Source organism: Callospermophilus lateralis, chromosome 2 (assembly GCF_048772815.1).
Source record: "Callospermophilus lateralis isolate mCalLat2 chromosome 2, mCalLat2.hap1, whole genome shotgun sequence".
In the NCBI taxonomy this organism is placed as follows: domain Eukaryota; kingdom Metazoa; phylum Chordata; class Mammalia; order Rodentia; family Sciuridae; genus Callospermophilus; species Callospermophilus lateralis.
In genome coordinates this window covers 81957457-81976939 of record NC_135306.1, presented here as the reverse complement: position 1 = coordinate 81976939, position 19483 = coordinate 81957457, and the positions used below count along the sequence as shown (strand labels likewise).

Genomic DNA, 19483 nt, shown 5'->3' with positions numbered 1-19483 from the left:
AAAGAAAAAAATGAACTGATCTGTTCTGCCCCAGTTTGCTTTTAGTTCTCCAAGCTGGCCGCGCCTACACTTTGCACACTGGGACGAGGGAGGAAAAGGGACGCAACTGGAACTCGAAGCGGCGCCAGGCGAGGATGACTCGGCGACGCGGCCACCCGCGTTACCCGGCGTGCCCCGCGCGGCGCCGGCGGAGGGACGTGGGGGGAGGGGCGGGTGGAGGAAGCGGCTGCGGCTGCGGATGTCGCTGCGAACCAGCGGCGTCTGAACACTGCGCTGCTGCCGAGCGCCCAATCCGGGCCTGCACCTGGAGCCCATACCGAGCTCCGCGGCCCCTTGGCGGCCCGGCGCCGTTGCCACTTAGGCGGCGTGCCCTGCGTTCTCCGCTGCCCGGGCCAGTCGGCTCTGGCGTCTCCTGGCTCCCCCTTGCTCTCCCGCTCCCTCCTGCTCGCCTGAGTCACCGACGCCGCTGCCGCCATGGCCGAGAGTGGTGAAAGCGGCGGTCCTCCGGGCTCCCAGGACAGCGCTGCCGCGGCTGAGGGTGCCGGCGCCCCTGCGGCCGCTGCCTCTACGGAACCCAAGATCATGAAAGTCACCGTAAAGACCCCGAAAGAGAAGGAGGAGTTCGCTGTGCCCGAGAACAGCTCGGTCCAGCAGGTGAGGCCGCCTGGGGCTCGGGCCGGGGTGGGGGTGGCGGCAAGATCTCCGTCCGCGATCGGAGGAGACGGTTTTGGAAGGGCCTGGGAGAGGGTCGTCCGCGGATGTGCCCTCGGCCATTCTGGATCTCATCCCACGTTAGAAATTGCTCAAGTTTGCGGGTTTGCTCCTTTGGACACCGCAGAGGTTTGTGGCGGGGCCGCGCGGCCTGCTTGTGGGACGCGCCACCGTCGCCGCCACTTGGCTCTGGATCTTCCTCCTCTGGCGTCCACCGACCCCCCAACCTCCTCCCCCTGCTCCCCGCCCTCAGCCACCTCCTCTCCAGCTCCTCACAAAGGAGAGGGACCCACCGCCTGGCTTCGGGCGGGGTGGAGGCTGGGCGGGGGTGAGGGTCCACTTTACCCTAGCTGCGGTTTTGTTTCATCAATAAAAAAGGGGCGGGGGTCTGCTCATTGTTTTACCTGTTGGCGGGTTAAGGCAGGTTTTAGGGTGAGGTGCACGTGTACGTTTATTCTGCGTTTTGAATGCTGAAATCTTTCTCATCTTCCCAGCTTTTGTGAGAAAGCCATGACGTTTTCCAGCCGCATCTTAAAAAAAAGTACTAGGCTTAAGGAGAAAAAGTGAACGACTTTTCATTCATGATGACTTGCTGTTTCTTTTTTAGTATATCTGTCATCACTTAGATGGCAGTCATTTGGTAGGTTTTTTGATCTTAGAGGGACGATAGCGACGTTACTTGGATACTGGGGATGCAACCCAGTAAAAGAAAACAAAACTGGAGTACTTGGGGAATCTTACCAAATAATTTCCTGCTTGAACTTTGTTCAGGAATACAAATTTTGAAGTTAATTAAAAATCTTGGTGGAATTCAACACGTTGTTTCTAGTTAATTGTTTCCTGGAGTATTTTTAATAATTATTGAATAGATCCCTGACAGTATCAAATAATGTGAATAGTTAATTTTGGGAAGCAGTTAACAATTATTGAAATGCACCTTTAAGTTTTCTCCAGGGTTTATCTAACTCTAAAGGTAAGCAGGAGGGTGTGTAACATCAATTGAGAGAAACTTTTGTCATCAACTGAGTCATCATTCTTTGTTTCCTAACTCTCTTACAAAAATTTTCCTTAGTATTTTTGTTTTTCAACATACAGAAAAGTTGAAAGATAGATTATACAGCTAAGATCAGTGTCTCTCACCGTCAATTAACATTTTCCTGTTTGTTTTATAACATAATTTATTAAATTTCATTTTATGTTTTTGAATATAATTAGAAATAAGTTGCAAATTATCAGCAGCAACCTTAACAGGCACTCCAGCATTGTGTGTGTTTTTCATTTCAACTTATACAGTTGTTTTTTTTTTTTTAAAGGTAAATTTGACATGCAATGGGATGCATGTGGTTGCCATTACATAAGTTTTTCACAAATGTTTACAGCTGGGTCACTCAAGTCCTCAACAAAATGTAGAATTAATAATGGACTAGAAAGGTTTTTCTCTTGCCTTTTTCCAATCAGTTCAGTCACTTTCCCTTTCATCAGTCACATTTTTTATTTCATTTTCACCAGAGATTTGATTTGCCAGTTCTAGAACTTCACATAAGCAGTATTTACTCATAGTATGTACTGCTTTTTTTCACTCAGCATATTTTTAAGATTCATTCTTGTGTATATTAGTACTTTTATCTCTATAGTTTTCCACTATATGAACGTATCATGATTTATCTACTGTTTAGGGCCACCAGTTTCCAGTTATTTCTGTTTAGTTACTATTAACAATCTTGTATTAGTTCTTTTGGTTAAATGTTTAGAAGTGGAATGACTAGGTGATAGGGCAGGCCTGTTTAGTTTTATAAGAAATGACTTTTTTTTTTTTTTTAAGGCTTTTGTACTATTTTACAATCCCATCAGTGGTATGTAGGAATTACTGTTGGTTCCGATCCCAGCTAACATTTGATATAATCAGTCTTTTGATTTAGCTATTTTAGTGGATGTTAAATATTAAATTTTGAAGCATTTGAGTCTTTCTAGAGTTTCCATTTTAGGCCTCCACCATCCTGATTGCTTTTGGAATTTTACTGCAAAATATTAGAAATAGTCAGTATTTTGTAAATAAAAAATTTATTTAGGTGAATATCTGTGAGGACATTTTTTGCTTTTTTGTGATGGTGAAATTAAAATCCTAAATTCTGTGCAACTTAATTATAAATTCTACAGGTATAACTGAAGTGAATTTTCAGTAAAATCAAAGCCTTTTTGAAGTAACTTTTTCTGATGTCAGTAATAGTTTTAATCATTTATTTCTGTTGAAGCAGAAAACATGATAAAAATTGAAGCTTACCACTGTACCAAGAATCTGAAGAAAAATTAAACTGTGGGCTTTGTTAAGGGAAGCACATACAGGAAAAGTGCAAGAAATAAGAAAATTAGTTTTCAGTTGATCTATTTGTACAGTTCTATTTGGAGCACAAGAAAAAATCTACCATTTTGTAATTTAAATTTTTCTTAAAAATGTTGAGTAGATTTACCATGCTTGTTATAGATTAAAATTTGTCATTGAGGGAGCTGAGGGTGTAGCACAGTGGTAGTGTGCTAGCCTAACAATGTGTGTGGCTCTTCCTGGGGTCAATCTTCAGCACTGGAGAAAAAAATTGTCATTGAAAAAGATGTCTGACATTAAGATTCCTTTAAAAATACAATGATGGAGCAGGTGCTTAGCATGCTGAAGGACTTAGGTTCAGTCCCCAGCAACAAACAAACAAAGAAATTGGTAAATATTCTATCTTGAAAATTCTTATCTGAGAGGGCAAGAGGATAATCTTGCAAGAGGATAAAAGATCACCACATGATAATATTGAAGACTTATACTTTATTTCAGGAAAATCCTATTTTCTATCATTGAAGATCTCTTTCAATAAATATTTCTATATAATGTAGACTCTAACACACAGTATATATACACATATATATATATAGCCACATACATATGTATGTATATATATATGTGTAAACATGTGTTATATATATATATACACAAATGTTCTAATAATTGATCGAATGAAATCACATTAAACCTGGGTAGAAGCTGTGGTTTTAGCTAAGTGGTAGAGCGCTTGCCTAGTATGTGTGAGGCACTGGGGTTTGATCCTCAGCAATGCATAAAAATAAATAAATAAAGGTATTGTGGTCATCTACAACTAAAGAAAAAAAAATAAAAAAATTCTTTGTTAAAAAACACCTGGGCAATTTGTCAAATAAGATGTAGTTGACAGTTTATATTTGTATTTTTCCCTTGATTTCTTTTTTAAAATTTTTATTCCCTCTGGTTACACATGACAGTAGAACTATTCTGATATATTTATACAAGCATGGGATATATCTAATTCTAATTAGGATCTCAATCTTCGGATGTACACTGTGGTATATTTATTATATATGTACATAGGAGGGTTATATCAGATTCATTCCACTGTCTTTTTTATTCCTATCATCCCTACCTTCCCTTTCTTCCCCTTTGTCTACTCTATTGAACTTCTATCCCTTCCCCACTTATTGTAGGTTAACATCCACATATTAGTGAAAACATTCAACCTTTGATATTTTTGGTATTGGCTTATTTCACTTAGCATGATAGTCATCAGATCCATCCACTTCCGGGCAAATGGCCTCAAGTCATTCTTTATGACTGAGTGTATTCCATTGTGTATATATACCACAATTTCTTTATCCATTAGATGAGTTAAATAAAATGTTAAAATATTAAAATTATTGATATTAATTTGACCTCTTTTTCCTTTTTTTGTGTGGTATTGAGAATTGAACATAGAACATTCCACATTCTAGGCAAGCACTCTTATCACTGTATCTTCAGTCCCTCTCCTAACTTTTTCAATATGGATACTTGAAAGTTTAAAATTCTTGTTTGGCTTATGTTTTATTTTGACTGGACAGTGTCTTACCCAGAAGATTGTTTTATCTAAAGAAAGTTGGTTCCTGAAATAAGTTTTCTCTTTTGGGGATGCGTAGGGATTGAACTCAGGGCATTGCACATACCAGGCGGGGCGGGTGCTCTACCACTGAGCTACAATTCTCAACCCTTTAAATTTTTTTAAAATTTTGAGATAGGGCCTTGATAAGCATCTTCCTGCCTTAACCTCCTGAGTAGCTGGGATTGAATGTGTGCCACCATGCTCTGAGAGATCAGTGTTTTCTTATTTGCTTTTTTCTAATGAGTTGCTAAAAAACACTTTTTTTGGAGATTACTTACTGCCCCCCAAACAGTATAATTGAAGGATTCACATACCATTCAGTTCACCCTTTTAAAGTCAATATTTGACTTTTTTATTATTTTTTAGGACATTGACAGGATTGTACAACAATCATCACCACAGTCAATTTGAGAACATTTTATTATGTCCAAAAGAAACCTTGAACTCTTTAGCAACTCTTGTTCCACAACCTTTTTCCTCCCAGCCCTAGGGGACTGCTGATAGATTTTTTTGTCTATACATTTGTCTGTTTTGAACATTTGTTATAAACTGAATCATGCAGCCTTTTGTGATTGGTTTCTTTGTTTCTTTAACACAAACTTTCAAGATTCATCCACATTGTAAATTCTATCAGTGCTTCCTTTTTATTGCCCAGTAAGATTTCATTGTATGAATTCTTACCATATTTTATTTTTTTATCACTTGATGGACATTTTTCCCTACTTTTTGGCTATTATAAATATTGCTTCTATGAATTCATATATAAATTTTTGTGTGGGCTTGTGTTTCCATTTTTCTTGTGTATATACCAGGAGTGGAATTGCTGCTCTCTGTTTAACTTTTTCTTATTAATATTTTTTTAAGTTGTAGATGGACACAATATCTTTTTTATTTATTTTTTAATGTGGTGCTGAGGATTGAACTCGGTGCCTCATACGTGCAAGGCAGGTGCTCTACCAGCCCTAGTTCATCTCTGTTTAACTTTTTGAGGAACTGCCAGACTGTTTTTCCCAAGTGGCTGTGTCATTTTACATTCCCACCAGCAATGCAAGAGGATTCCAATTACTACATGCTTGGTAATACTTGTTATTGTCTGTCTTTCTGATTATAGCCATCCTAGTGGCTGTGGAGTGACATCTCATTGTAATTACTTTGCCTTTTATTATTACTTGAGCAGTAGTTATTGTGGTCTGGGAGTCCTTAATACTCTTAGGAAAACTGTGAAGCTAAAACTATTTTCCTAATAGTGCTAAGATGTTACTTGTGTTTTTCAGTCTAATTCTCACAAAAATGAGCAGTGATCTGGTTGTTCTGGTGCACACCTGTAATCCCAGTAGCTCAGGAAGCTGAGGCATAAATGTTGAAAGATTGAGACCACCTTTCGCAACTTAGTGAAAGAAAGAGCTGAGGTATAGCTCAATGGTAGAGTGCTCTTGGGTTCAATCCCCAGTACTGCCAAAACAGAAACAACAATTGGCAATGTGCTTTGCCCTAAAGCTTTAAGATATCGGATATTGCAACAGATAGGAAAACTTAGCTGTTATCTTTTATGAGACTAAAGTGATTTGCAAAAATTTAAGATGGTGCTACTCTCTTTAATAGGAAAATAAGCTACTTTTCAGAAGTTTATTTATATTAATATGTGATAGGCTTATTATTTTTAAATTACTATGTCAGAGGATTTTTCACTTTTAGAAGATTTCTAGTATAGTCAGTATCAGTAGATACAAAAAACAAAACATAGGGCTGTGAATTTTTTAAATGGTGTGCTAAGAACAAAAATTGCTATATTTAATAAGTTGAAGACTGACTCCACTAAGCTGCCATTGTCTTGCTTAGAAACTATGGTAACCTACTGTCAGTTTCCCAATTTTTCTGTAACTCTCCCTCATTCATTCCCAAGTAATCTCTGAAAATTGTTCATTAGATCATGTGACATTCTGCATAAAACTAGTGAGTTTCCATTGATTAGAGAATGTATCAAGTGGTGATGAGGCCCTGTGGGATGGTTCTTGCCTCTTTTCCATTCTTTACTGATCCCTTCTTTCTTCTTCCTCATCTGGTTCACCATACTGACTTCATGGTTTTTTGACCTGTTACTGTGGTTTTTCCCTACTTCAGGACTTAGGTACAATTTGTTTTTGCTGTATGGCATGCCTCTGACTCTGCCACATCCCACTTATCCTTTAAATATCAGCACAGAGGTCAGTTTCTTAAGGAAGTATCCCTGATTGCCAGATTACATTAGGATCCCTTGTTATTTCTCACAGTACCTCGTTCTTTGTCATAATTTATCACAATTCAAAAACATATATTTATGTGATTAATGCTTCTTCTCTACTAGAAGGGGACTATGATTGTTAACATTGTGTTTCCAGAGCCTAGAACATAGTATGAACTTAGCAAATATTTATGAATGAATCTAGAACATTAGGCTCAATATATTTTTAATAATAACTGTGAGTTATTGAAACTTTACTGAGTGTATGTAGCATGTACATAATCTCATGGCTTTAATTCTCTGTAAGTCTCATCTTAAACTGCTGTCCTTTAGCTCAGAACTCTCCAAGCACAATTCTTGACTGCCTCAGGATGTTCTTTCTTGTTCCTCTTTGTCTGGAGCTTTATTCTAGAACAGCCTTTCTTGGCTATAGAGATCCTGATCTAAACCATAGATACAGAAAATGATTTGAGTAATATTCATTTTCCTTAAAGATGGAATTATAACTAATAAAATTTTAGATATATAGGGGATATAAAAATGTAATTCTTCTCATAGCAGTATGCTGGTAAATGTTTACCAACCAGTTCTTCAGAGAAAGCAACATTGATTTGTAGTGTTTGCCAATTTTTAGGATGTAAATATTCTCATCCTGGTAGATTTAAAGCTACTGGTATTAATTTGGCTCACAAAATTTCCCCAAATTAAGGATCATTTGCTTCCACGGTTGCCTTAGGGTAGAGGTCAGCAAACTGTGGTGGACCATGTCTTTCATGCTATTTGCCTACGCATTAAGTATGATTCCTTTCAGAATAGATCATGTGGCCCAGAGAGTGGAAGAATATTTACTCTCTAGCTCCACATAGAAAATTTACTGGCCATGGCATTATAATTTACTATTCTAGATCTCACACTGTTCATCAAAACTCTTCTCATTGGAAATTTTTACTGTGACTTATGTATAATCCAGCCCATAGAAAAGCAGTGCATACATATGTAATTTTTTTAGTTGCCACTTAGTAGAATTGCAATTATTTTTCATTGTGGCAAAATACACAAAATTATCATCTTTTTTTTTGCCATATACAGATTCCATTCTTTTTATTTATTCTTGGTGGTTATGTTCTAAATAGTATACCAACACACAGGAAGTTTATACATACTTTTGTATATATGCCCATATATACCTGATCTCATGTATATAATCTTAAATACTAAAGTACAAATCATTGGTAAATTCTTTTTATTTATACATTGACAGCATATATTTTGACATTATGCAAATGTGGAGTACATCTTATTCTAATTAGATCCCGGTCTTGTAGTTGTACATGGTGTGGAGATTTGCTGGTATATTTATATATGTACATAGGAAAGTTAGGTCAGATTCATTCCATTGTCTTTCTTATTCCTGTCCCTCCTTCCCTTCCCCTTTGTCTAATCCAGTGAACTTCTATTCCTCCCATTCCCTTGTTGTGTGTTAGTATCTACACATCAGAACTTTTGACCTTTGGTTTTTTGGAATTGGCTTACTTCAAATAATAGTCTCCATATCTATCCATTTACCAGCAAATGTCATAAAGCCATTCTTTTTCATGGCTGAGTAATATTCCATCATGTATATATATCACATTTTCATTATCCATTCATCTGTTGATTGAACTCGGACACTCGACCACTGAGCCACATCCCCAGCCCTATTTTGTATTTTATTTAAAGGCAAGGTCTCAACTGAGTTGCTTAGTGCCTTGACATTGCTGAGACTGGCTTTGAACTCAGATTCTTCCTGCCTCAGCCTCCCAAGCTCCTGGGATTATAGGTGTGTGCTACCATGCCTGGTTTATGCTGATGTTAAGTCCTCTGGTATATATCAAGGAGTGGCATTACTGGGTCAAATGGTTCCATTCCAAGTTTACCATCTTAATCATTTTCAAGTGTACAGTTCAGTGGCATTAAGAAATCTATATTATTTTGCAACTGTAACGACTATCTCGCCATTGAATTCTTCTCATCTTTCAGAATTAAAACCTCTGTACTCACTAAACAATAACTTCTCATTCTTCATTCCTTGTCATCCCCTGAAAACTCCATTCTACTTTCTGCTCCCTTCTTACCTTTTCCCTTTTATTCATTTTAGCCTTTTTTGGTGTTTTCTCTCAAATGTCACTCTTTTCTTCCCATTCTGGGCTTTTGTGAATGTTGTTTAGCAAGGCATAATGTATTCTTTTAAAATTTTAATTTCACAACAAGTTAGGTTAGAGTATTATTAATTAATCCATTTTAAAAGTAAAGAATACATGTTGACTATTTCTTACTGGAATGCTTGGGACTAGAAGTGTTTTAGATTTTGCATTTTTTAAAAAAAATTGGAATATGTTTATAGTTTTTACCAGTTGAACATTCCTGATCTGAAAATCCAGTATCCATTTTGACAGACTGCTTGGTTTACTGGCTAAGCAGCTGCTATACAGAGGTCTAGACTTGGGTATAATGGTTTTAATTTTTTTTAACCTTTAAAGCTCTCTTCAATTTTGTCAAAGGTTGTAGCTTATATGTTTAAAAATTCGAAGTGCAAAGAAACAATAAATACACTATACATGCTATTATTGTAAGATGAGAATAAATTCAAGTGGGGCTGGGGTTGTGGCTCAGTGGTAGAGCACTTGCCTAATACATGTACTGTGTTTGATCCTGAACATTAAATAAAAATAAATAAAGGTATATTAAAATTCAAGTGATGTAGAAAAGTGTGTAATTAAAAGGCCCATTCAGAAAAAAGAGATAACTTTTTTTTTTTTAAAAGCAATTCTGTCTGGAATGGTGTTTTTTTCTATATTCACACATAATTTTTATTTATTCCTGTTAAGCAAGTGGGAACACGACCCACACTCTCTTTAACTTTTTATTTGTGTTACCTTGCAATTAACTTAGTACTTGTTTACATGTTTTATTTGCATATTGATATTTTGAGAAAGAGAAAAAGAGCTTCGCCATGTTTATTACTTATTTTATGTAGATTGTAAGATGGTTGGCATTTTGGAGGAAGCATGAACCTTGGAATTTGAGAAATTTGACTTTGAGTTTAACTCCTCTGAACTTCATTGGCTGTGGTTTTAATGTGGTGTAATTCTTGATTCACTAAATGATTTCAAGAGATAATATGCATAAAGTACCTGGCTTAGAGTTTATATACTTTATCTCTACTGGTCTTTCCCTCAGTACCCTTTTGATCATCAGTAATTGATGTACACTATGCAATAGAAGGAAGCTTTAGAGTCATCATGTGAGTAGTGAAACATTTAGTTTTGTTATTCTCTGTCAGATTTGGATTAGAGACTAAAAACATATTTTATAGATTGCACTGTAATATTTGTGGCTATGTTGAGTTTTATAAGATGGTGTCTTATATATCTATTTATGTATTTAGTGTAGTTTCTCATACTTGACATTTTGTATAAGGTTTTATGCAGTGTTTTTAATAAGGCTGCTAACTTTAAGGTAAACATCAAATATTTGGAAAGTGAAAACTGACATAACTATTGTTTATGGAAAGTTTATTGAACTTGGAGGTTTTTCCAAGTAATACTAGCAATATTGAGTAAGGAACTGGTTAAAAATAGAGACTCCTCAAGGACCTATCAATTAAAATACTGAATTAGCAAATGTTTGAATATGAGATGTATTTTATTCATACTATTTGGGAAATTCTTGTTAAATGCTATTACTATATGGTTCTATAGGAAATGAAATTAATGTGTATGTTTTATCTTCAAAGTTTAAATAAATTTTACTTTTTCTTTGGTACTTGGGATTAAACCTAGGGCTTAACTACTGAGCCATATCCTCAGCCTTTTTTATTTTTTATTCTGAGACAGGGTCTTGCTAGATTGCTTAGGTTCTTGTCAAGTTGCTGGCACTAGCATTGAACTTGAAATCCTCTTACCTCACTCACCAGGATTATAGGGCCATCCTGCCCAGCTAGTTTACTTTTTTGATAGATTGCAAGATTTCTCTCTCTCTCTCTCTCTCTCTCTCTCTCTCTCTCTCTTTTTTCCTGAGGATATTAATAGGGAGGAACAGAGATAAACTGTTTGACAAATTTGGATTGTGGGGTATTTGTAAAGGATAACAGTCTTTTAGCTAACTTAGTCACATTAACACCTTCCCACTGTCCTTTTTTGGTCCTGGGGATTGAACCTAGGGTCTGGTACGTGGTAAGCATGATGTCTACTGCTGAACAGTACCCCTAGCCCCAACCAGGTTTTTAAAGTGATTATAATTCACAGTTTATTCTCACATAATTAGGTCAGTAATATTTGTCTGCCAGAATATGAGTACTCTGCTCAGGTAGGTTACATACATCTCTTGATTTTGCTGCCATCAGCCCTGCAGAAAAAATACTATCTCCATTTTACTGATGAGGAAACCAAGGCTTAGAAACGGATAACATCTCCCTCATTACACAGCTAGAAGGTGGCAAAACCAGGATTTGGGAATTTAAATCTGTAGTCTCAAAAACATTTTCCTGATATGCTAACACTTTGAGTGTTCTGTCTTCCACATGAACTAAGTTTGTGTCATATTTTCTTCCCCCAAATGACCAAGAACAGAGAGTACAACAAAGTGGGCCTTGAACAGCTGCAAGCTGGCATCATAATCTTAATGCATTTTGTTTCAGGGTAGCACCTCATATTCTTTTCAGCATTGTATATTGTATGGTTTCCTTGATTATTTGTTTGTTTCTTCCCCAAGTAAAAAATAGCAAATATAGAGAGGAGGAGGATGCTGTTAAAGATGAGCTGATAGTCTGGCAAAAAAAGCAGATATAGGACATTGAGAATTTGAACAGTTATTGTATTACCGAACAGCAGTTTATATTCATTCCAGTCATTCATCATTATCAAAAAGTTATATTCCTCAGGGTGGAAAGCAATTTTGGTGCTCACATGGGTAAACGTCAATTAACTGGAGAATCCACCAATGTGAAACTCTTGACTTTTGGATGATGTTGGGAAAATGAGGAGCTATTGAACGTTGTTTTTGGCCATGCTGGGTTGGTTTTCAGATCATTAAATTGCCTATTAAGGTGCATTAGGATTTTGATTCTTGTGGCTGTTTTGAGGAAAATTCTAGTAGTTTTCTGTTGGTTATTATAAGTTGTCATTGCAAGCCCAGAGTAGGACATGCACATTTGTAGGAAATATGGATCTTTAGAGGCCCATTCTATCATGTATCCTTCATCTTGAGTTAATGATGGTCATTGTAGTCTTTAACTTAAATAGCTAGTCAGTTTAATGGAAATGATAAAAATTCTTTATGGTTTTAGTTATTCTTTAAATAGGTGAAAATATTTTGCAAAGGCTGTTGAAATAATTTTTTTTTTTTATTTCGGTAGGAGGAGTGTCTAAAGCAGCTTTGAGATTTTCTAAAATTAATGTCAATACTAGTTAGCTTCCAGTTTTTATTTTGTTACTGTCCGATAAGCATGTAGTACATAAAACAACAAGGAAGTTAGGTTCAAATGCTAGAGAGAAAATTTCTAGAAATTTTGAAGCCAGTGTAAACTGGCTGTTTCCATCTACTTTTCCCTTTTTTAGGGAGCAGAATAGAAATATAAGAATCTTTTAAGTATGTGTTGAATTTTTGACCTTTCTGCAAACACCATTTAGATAATAAAACATTTTTTACTCAGTCATATTTGGATTAAAATTTTATAAAATACATTTTATTTGGGAAAGTGTCTGGTATTGTATAATATTAAGTTTTCAGATGGAATAATGGCAGAATTTATAAAATTCTTAATCTCTTGGTTTTTGCTTGTTTCAAATTTTGGATAATGTTCTAAGAACACATCAAAATTGCATTAGTCTTCTATTTTGGGAGTGGTTATAATACCTAAATTAGTTGACATTGATTGTAGGAAAGTTTTTTTTTATAAGAACTGAAGTATATAAAATGTAGTCAAATTACATAGTTGCCCTTTGTATAGTACTATAAGTATAGCTGTATCCTGTTACCATTTTTAACATTTTCTGATTTTCATCAGTGCTATTAGTCCATATTTCAAGCCTAAGGTGTTTCTAAGATCCAAGAGTCCTATGAGTTTGGAGGATCCTCCTAGTATTCAGTGACATTAATTGTCAGCAGCTGTAATTTTGTGAAAGGATGATTTCTCAGTTCTAGTCTTTTAGGACTTTGATTTCTTGAGTTGTTGTTGTTGTTTTTTTTTTTTTTTTTTGTAAGAATTGAACAAGATAATGTGTGCATTATGTCAGAAAACAGCTTTGCTGCATAATAAAATGATTTTTAAACTATGTCTAAGGGCTCAACTGAACTATTCACTGATGTTCCACAATTTTCTGTGATTGCTGCTGTTTTGGATATCCGGTCTCATCTGTGCTGTGGTACTCATGAATGGTCATCTCTTGATTCTTGGGTGATTTTCTTTTATTCATGTCTTATCCAGTGTGGTCTGCTGCCTAAAACTAGGACCTCTTCATTCCAGTTCCTTTCAGATGACTTGCCAAAGACAAGGCATGTTTTAATTTCTTACTTATCATTTGAAATTGCTCAGGTCAAGTGAATACTTGTATTTTGACTTCCTGCTTCAGAGTCAACTTTTAAAACTTTATTACAGTGTAGCACAGAAGAATGCATACATAAATGCACAGCTCCACGTATTAGCACAGAGGTCAAGAATGTAGAATATTATCAACTCCCAAAACGTCACCTTGTTATTTCTTATATAAAACCGCCTCCTAAAGGTAAACACTCTTCTCACTTTTGACACTGAATTTTGCTCCCTCCTTCTGCTTTATGAGATCACACAATTGGATTTCATTTGTTGATTAGCCTCTTTTATTCAGCATTTGGGTATCCATGATGACATATGGCTATAGTTCATTTGTTGTCATTTTTCTATTAAACGAGTATACTATAATTTATTCTACAATTGAGGGATAGTTGAGTTGTTTTCAGTTTTTGGCTAATATAAGTAATCCTGGTTTGAACTTTGTGGTTTTTGGTGTACTTGAGGACATGTAATGTTGAGTCACAATGTAAGCATATCTTCAGCTTCTATTATACGATATTTTCTAAAATATACTAATTCAACCTACAGAGTTCAGTTGCTTCACATACTCTGCAACACTGTCATATTCTTAATTTGAACCACTTAGTGGATGGGTTGCTGGTTTTAATTTTAAGTTTACCTGACTATTAAAGAGAAAGAACGTCTTTTCCTGTATTTTATATTTTCCCTATTTTGATAATGTTTCTTTTGCAGTCTCTGATTTTTTTCAGTTGGGTCACTTTTTGGTGATTTAAAGACGTTCTTTATAAAATGTGGATTTCAGCTGTTGCTTATTTGTATTCCAGATATTTTTTTCTCTGAATTACCTTTTACTCTGTTAATAATAGTGCAATTTATTGTGCTTTTTTTGTTTTTTAATGGCTAGATCTTTCCATCATCTCACTTAGAGAATCTTTTCCAGTAGGATCACACTGTTGATTTATAGTCATTTTTTGGTTCTGTTTTTAATGTGATCAGAATACATACTTGGTAAGATTTTAATGCTTTGAAATATGTTGATTTGTTTTATGGTTTAGCATATGATCTAATTTTGTAAGTGTACTTCAAAAGAATGCTTATTCTGTAGTTGTTGGGTGTAGTATTTTAGTTATGCCAGTTAGATCATTTGTTAATGTTTATGTCTTTTATATCCTTAGTAAGTTTTTCTCATTGTAGTCTGTCAGTTACTGAGATAAATGTGTTAAAATCTTCTGAGTGGATTTGTCTGTTTTTCTTTGTAGTTCCATTTACTTTTGTTTTATATATTTTGAGGCTATAATATGAAGTGTGTTTAAAGTTTTTAATCATCTTGTTTGTTTATAATGTTGCCATGCATTGGTTGCTTTTGTGTTAAGTCTGCTTTGTCTGTTAGAATAAGCCTTGCTGGCTTTCTTTGGTTAGTTTTTGCACGGACTCTATCCATTATTTTTACTTCAACCTTTTATAAATTTGTCTTTTTAAAAGCATCATGAAGTTTGGTTCTAAAATCCAGTCTGGCAGTTCCATCTTTCCACAGACAGTCTTATGTAGTCATTGATACTTCTGGTTTACATTTACCATTTGATTTTTATTTTTCCTACCTATTCTATGCTTTTTTCTCTTCTTTGAATTGAGTATTTTGTATTATTTCAGTTTCTTCCCATTTAGGTTGGTAGATGTATACTGTTTTTATATCCTGGAGATTACCATATGAATCTTAATTTATGAAATGTCTAAATTAGTAAATCTTAGTAATCTTATGAAATGTCTAAATTAGTAAATCTTTTCAGATAATGCAGACTGTAGAGCAGTAGAATTCCATTTACACCCTCTTAGATTTTCCTTTCTTCTGTCTCTCCCTCCCTGTCACAGGACAGAAGACTTTCTAGGGCTTTATAAAATCAATTTTAACTTAGATTATATATATATATATATATATATATATATATATATATATATATATATACACATACATACATACATACACACATACATATACACACACACACACACACACACACACGCTTTTAATTGTCTTTTTATTCATTTATCTAGAATCATTTTCTTATCCCTGAATACTCTAATATCTCCTGTGGTGTATGTCGCTAGGTGACAAATTTCTCTCTTTTAAATGTGTCTAACAGATTCTCTCCATTTTTTTTGGTATATTTCAAGTTTTTTGTTTCTTTTTTATTATGGATAATTTTAAACATACAGAAATTGGGCTTGAGATATAGCTCAGTGGTAGGGTCTCACACTTACTAAGCGTGAGACCCTGGGTTTAATCCCCAGCACCATAAAAAAAGAAAATAAAAACTCAGAAAGTAGAGATAATAATAGTTAAGTTATTTCATCCAGCTTTGGTAGTCTCATAGCTGTTGTTGTTTCAGGATTACTTACTTATCCTTAAGGCTTTTTCCCTTTTCCCTATTATTTTGTAATAGCCTTATCAGCTTATCACTTAATATATTGTCATGTTATCTGAAAGATAAGAACTCTTTTAAAAGAAAAAAGATTGTCAATATATTATCCTGCATTACCATTTGCCTTAATTTCATCACTATGTACTCTCCTTAAAGTTCCCAATTGTCTCAAAAATATTTATTTTTTAGCATGAATTAGGGGAAAAAGAAGACTTTTTATTTCTTAAAGCAGTTTTAGGTTCATGGGAAAATTTAGAGTACAGATAGTTACCATATCCTTTCCCCTTCCTCCAACTTTCTCCACCATCAGCATCATGCTTCAGAGTAGTACATTCATTATAATTGGTGAGTCTTCATAGATATCATTACCCAAACTCCATGGCTTACATTAGGTTCAGTATTGGTATGTGTAGATGCTGTGAAATTTGACAACTGTATAATTGACACATATGCTCTTCCTGTTCTCTTTAACCCCTAGCAATCCCTGATGCTTTTTCTATCTCCATAGTTTTTCCTTTCTCGGGAATCAAGTAGACTTTTTTTTTTTTTTGTACTGGCGATTGAACCCAGGGCACTTTACCTCTGAGATACATCCCCAACCCTTTTGGTTTTTGAGACAGCATTTCACTAATTTGCTTAGGGCCTTGCTAAGTTGCTAAGGCTGGCTTTGAACTTGTGTTTCTTCTTGGGAGAGTGGACATCATGCCTTGTTCCAGATTTTAAAGGTATTGGTTCACCCTTGAGATGTTAACCACAGATTTTTTTTTTTTTGTAGATGCACTTTATTCCAGGTCAGTAGGCCTCTTTTTTATTCCTAATTTGTGGAGAATTTTGTCTTGAATGAACTCTGTCAAATGATTTTCAGCGTTGATTAATATGATTGTGTGGTTTTTCTTCTTGTTTTGTCTGTTAATGTAGTGAATTAACATTGATTTTATTTTCCCCCCAAATGTTGACTTAGCCTCACATATTCAGGCTTATCCTATTTGGTCATTAAAACTTTTTTCTTGTTTCTGTATAACTGGATTTGGTTTAGTAGTATTCTCTGGAGGATTTCTGCATTTATGTTTTTTCTTATGCTCTTTTCACTGGTTTTGGTATCAGGGTAATACTGGTGTCATGAAATATTTTAAGATTCTCTCTTTGGTTTTTGTAAGATTGAATGTGTTTTGGTAGATTGGTTGCATCTTTCAAAAAAATTTGGTACATTTTATTCAAGTTGTTGATATTTTTCTGTAGTATTTCTTATCTTTTAAAATCTATGAGGCTTGCTTCCTTTCTGTTGTTTTTGATTTTGTTAATTTATGTCTTCTGATTTTTTCTTGATACAGCTAGCTAGAGGTTTCATCAGTTTTACTGAGATTTTAAAAAGGTTTTTGTTTTGTACATCTGTTTTATTGATTTCTGTTCTTATCCTTTGGGTTAGTTTGCTGTTTGATTTCTAAAGATGGAAACTCAATTTACTGTGTAATGTGACCTTTCTTCTTAAATATCAGCCTTTAATATTATATATTTCCTAAATCATTGATTTAGCTGCATATCACAAATTTCAACAGTTTTACCTCTTTTTTGCTCAGTTGAAAATATTTTCCTAACTTCTTCTCAAGTGTTCTTTTTGACCCATTCCTGGAGAGAGAGAGAGAGAGAGAGAGAGAGAGAGAGAGAGAGATATTTTTTTTTTTTTTAGAGAAAGAGAGAATTTTTTAATATTTTTTAGTTTTCAGCAGACACAACATCTTTGTTTGTATGTGGTGCTGAGGATCGAACCCGCGCCATAAGCATGCCAGGCGAGCGCGATACCGTTTGAGCCGTATCCCCAATCCCAGCTAATATATTTTTGATGCATTATATTTATTGGTATACTTAATTGTGGGCTTCGTTGTTCTATATTTATAGATACACATGATATAACAGTATAATTTGGTCATTATCACTCCCCAGTGTGTCACCCATTTTCTGTTACCGATTTCTAATATAATACCATTCTTATACTTTTGATTTAATTACTTGAAATTTCCAAGGTTTGTTTTATGACCCATTTATTTCCAAAAAAATCTCCTTAGCAGTACTGCTGTCTTAGTTTCACTGCTGGAAGGCAGTCACATAGAATGATTTGAAGAGGGTTATTTTTTTAAAAAAATTTGGACTGATTCCTTGAGGCAGTCTGTTAATGTAGATTCCTAGGTCCATTGTGAAGTTTTTCTGATTTGAACAGTTGGGTAAGCCTAAGTGTTCTAGTGATTTTAGTAAAAATTTGAGAAACGGTGAGAAACGGTGAACTATTATATTAGCTTATGGTTCTATTATCAGGTTCTTTTCTCTCCTGTTTTTGCATGTTTTTAGATAATCCTCTCCAGGTTTTCGTGGACACTTCCTAATCTCTTTTTGATTTTTCACTTCTGGAAAGCCTTGTCGAATTGCCTTCTGTGTTCCTCTGTACTTTGTAATGTACTTGACTTATTCTCAATGGACTACTAACTTTCAGGGAAAGATTTTTACTTTTTATTTTGTTTCTTCATAGTAGTACTTGTTAATTGTTGAATGCAAAAATTACTATGGATAGTTGGTATAATAGACCATGAGGTTGGCTGTACATGTATGCAATTAGAAGTAAAGGAGCAGAACTGGAGGTGGAAATCTGAGGAATAGCTTATTGTAAACTTGTAATTTGTGGCTTGAACTAAATTTGGTCCCATTGACTTTAAAGAAAAGGATATTGGAAGCGATGAACTGTTAAGACTTTAGCAGAAGATAGAGTATAAAATATGTACATCAAAATAAGATTTTTGTTAGAGATAAGTGGTAATTTAACACAGAAAAGATGTGTTGTTGTATTGTTTGAATTTGAGGTACTTTTAGAAACTAAATTGTAATACATATTTATTTTTATCTTATTTAGTTCAAGGAAGAAATCTCTAAACGTTTTAAATCACATACTGACCAACTTGTGTTGATATTTGCTGGAAAAATTTTAAAAGATCAAGATACTTTGAGTCAGCATGGAATTCATGATGGACTTACCGTTCACCTTGTCATCAAAACACAAAACAGGTATGGTTTTAGAAGACACATATCTTTAAACTGTAATAAATATTTATATTTCTCTTTTAAAAAAAAGTCTTGACTTTAAAGGACTTTCTGTGTCATTAATATTTAAATATTAAAATTCCTTTCTCTGTTACTGTTGATAAAATGTTTTAAAAACAGTAGCACTTAAACATTGTCAGATAATCATTTAATACTTTAGAGGATTCAGCAGTATTCAGTCATCATATCTAAGTTATTTGAATTGGAGAACAAGCAAGTTAATACATTTTTAGTTATTTTTGTTTTAGGGAAATTTTTAGACAAAGATCTTGGGTATCTTAGCAAACTACAAATTAGTAAGCATATTTCATTAAATTGAGCACCATCAGCTTTTAAGAGAGACCTTTATTTTGTATGTCACTCAGAATACTCCTAATTAAGCTGGAATTTTCTTGTCACAATTTTATTTTATCTTTTACTGATGGAGTGTGTTTTAATCTGAATTTTTACTGCTGTGATCAAAAGATCCTACAAGAACAATTTTAGAGGAAGAAAAGTATATTTGGGGCTCACGTTTTTAGAGGTCTCAGTCTGTAGATAGCTGACTCCATTGCTCAGAGCC

The 19483-nt window shown here is 34.8% G+C and overlaps 1 protein-coding gene across 1 annotated transcript in view; it reads left to right on the top strand.

The window, feature by feature from the left end:
* The first annotated feature begins 236 nt into the window (after positions 1-236).
* The window catches only part of Ubqln1 (ubiquilin 1), a 44311-nt gene continuing 25064 nt past the window's right edge, over positions 237-19483 (top strand). Inside the window, exons 1-2 of the mRNA XM_076846094.2 lie at positions 237-654; positions 18734-18885. Coding sequence (XP_076702209.1) covers positions 475-654; positions 18734-18885 — 332 coding nt within the window. The 5' untranslated portion in view covers positions 237-474. The remainder of the gene's footprint in view (positions 655-18733; positions 18886-19483) is intronic.